This window comes from Leuciscus leuciscus, assembly GCF_965113295.1.
Source record: "Leuciscus leuciscus genome assembly, chromosome: 22".
Taxonomy (NCBI): Eukaryota; Metazoa; Chordata; class Actinopteri; order Cypriniformes; family Leuciscidae; genus Leuciscus; species Leuciscus leuciscus.
Window position 1 is genome coordinate 22,663,763 of NC_138746.1, and position 2,204 is coordinate 22,665,966.

Here is a 2,204-nt window from a genome sequence, read left to right on the forward strand (position 1 = left end):
ACTAAACCGCTCAGTTCATATGAATTAGTTTTACGATCTCTTTATGAACTGTCAGTTGCGTAGCTGTTAATGGAGAGACAGAAAGCTCTCAGATTTAATCAAAAAGATCTTCATTTTTGTTCTGAAGATGAACAAAAGTCTTACTGGTTTGGAACTACATGAGGGTGAGTAATTAATAACATTTTCTTTTCATTTTTGGGTGAACTATCCCTTTAATCAACCTTCTAAATCATTTTAGGATGAAGTATAAATTACAATCAAGTCACTGTATTCTTTTTAAAACAAGATATATTGTTTTTAGTCTTTATTAATGGATTATCTTGCAATAGAAACATTAATTTCAGAAAACTGCAAAACAGGCCAATACTATATGATAAATACATTTTTACACACTTTTTGATCTTGCATCAGTTCTCTAGAACTTTGCAAGTTCTCCTGTCATTGCAAGTACAATCTAAATTAAAAATCTATGTGAAATAAATCAACAAGCAGTATGACAGTAATTCAACCTCAGAGATTTAAGTAACATTAAAGAAAGCACACGTCAGAAACACTGGAGCATTGCCGGTCCTGGAGAGCCAAAGTCCTGTAGAGTTTTGCTCCAACCCTGATAAAAGCTCACCTGCCTGTTGCTTTCTAGTAACTTCAGACATTGATAAGCTTGTTCAGGTGTGTTTGATAAGGGTTAAAGCTAAACTCTGCTGGACTGTGGCTCTCTAGGACCGAAGTTCGCCACCCCAGGGCAAGACGGGAAAAAAAATACAGATATGCACAGCATTAAAAAAATGAAATAATAAATAATCAGCATAAGAATCTCAACCCTTTTTATGTGTATCAACAAAAATATTTGTACCTCTTTAACTTGTTTCCAACTAAATTTTGTTGAATTATTCCAGACAGCAATGCAAAATGACATGCAGATAACCCTTTAGTTAGGGTCAGTAGTAGAGACGGGTTAGCATATCAGACTACTGCTATCAGTTAAACATGACAGTTACTCTATAGTGACACAAAATCTGTTTGGCATCATAACACATTCAACTGAGTCTTATAGAGCGTCAATTTTTCTGTCTCTGAACAACGAACGAAAGATGAGTTGTGAGAAGATAGAAAACTTTTTTTTTTTTCATTCCAGTTCTGACTGGCAACCAAACCTAGTTAAAACAGAACTTTAGTAGTAACTACACCAGGAGTTAATGTACATATTCATCATCACTGAGATCTGAGTCGTCGGCATCAACTTCCCCTTCAATCACAGATTTCTTCCCTTTACAGCACGAAACAACCAAACCAATGAGAAAGACCTGCAACACAACAACAGACGCATTAAGACACACTACTCTCAGGATATTGCATCAATACTTGTAGTGATGTGTTCATTCATTTCTTACAGTTCAAATAATATAGCAGGTCATTTTTAAAAAGGAATTTTTTTTGTGCAAATTCATGAACTTACCAAAAGGAAAGCCCAGTTGCCAAAATAGTAGATGGTGCTGAAGAACCAAAACTTGTGCAGGAACAGGTATGATCTTGTTACTGTGCACTGGTCTGTAAAACAAAAGGTGAAGAAAACGGTCCTTTAATTGAAAACATTTAAAATGTTACAAAATATTTATATTTCAAATAAATCCTGATTCTATTTTTCAAAGTCCTGGTATAAACCAAAATATTAAGCAGCACAACGGTTTTAAACATTGATAATAATAAGAAATGTTTTAATCATAAGTAATCATGCTGAATATTCAGCTTTGCCATCACAGGAATAAATGACATTTTAAAACATTAAAATAGTATTCTCGTCCCTAGATACAGCTGAGGTCCCTGCTTTAATGCAAGTCTAATAGGAATAAGCAAACACTAATGTGTTTGCAGAATCAGAAGGTCAGTAGGTTAGTCTTTACCCCGCCATCATGCAGAGCGAGGGAAAGTAATCACACATGCGCGACGATACGTGTTCTCATCAAAGAGCATGACACAGTAATTGCCGACACACACGCTTTGCAGGTTTGTGCTAACAACACGCCGCCTTTCAATTAAATGCACGAGAGAACCTAGAGCAGCCTCAAGCTAACCTGTCACACTGACCAGAAAACCGGCATCAAGCAGATGACCATGATGTCAATGAAGAGGAAACCAGTGAAAACAATAACAAACATCAGGATTAAAATGATAAACAAATATTTAGGTGGTACTTGGCAACCCAA

The 2,204-nt window shown here is 35.7% G+C and overlaps 1 protein-coding gene across 1 annotated transcript in view; it reads right to left on the reverse strand.

The window, feature by feature from the left end:
• Positions 1–270: 270 nt before the first annotated feature.
• lmbrd1 (LMBR1 domain containing 1) overlaps positions 271–2,204 on the reverse strand; it is a 91,223-nt gene continuing 89,289 nt past the window's right edge. The window contains exons 15-16 of the mRNA XM_082154489.1: positions 1,457–1,548; positions 271–1,304 (exon numbers count right to left, since the gene is read on the reverse strand). Coding sequence (XP_082010615.1) covers positions 1,194–1,304; positions 1,457–1,548 — 203 coding nt within the window. The 3' untranslated portion in view covers positions 271–1,193. The remainder of the gene's footprint in view (positions 1,305–1,456; positions 1,549–2,204) is intronic.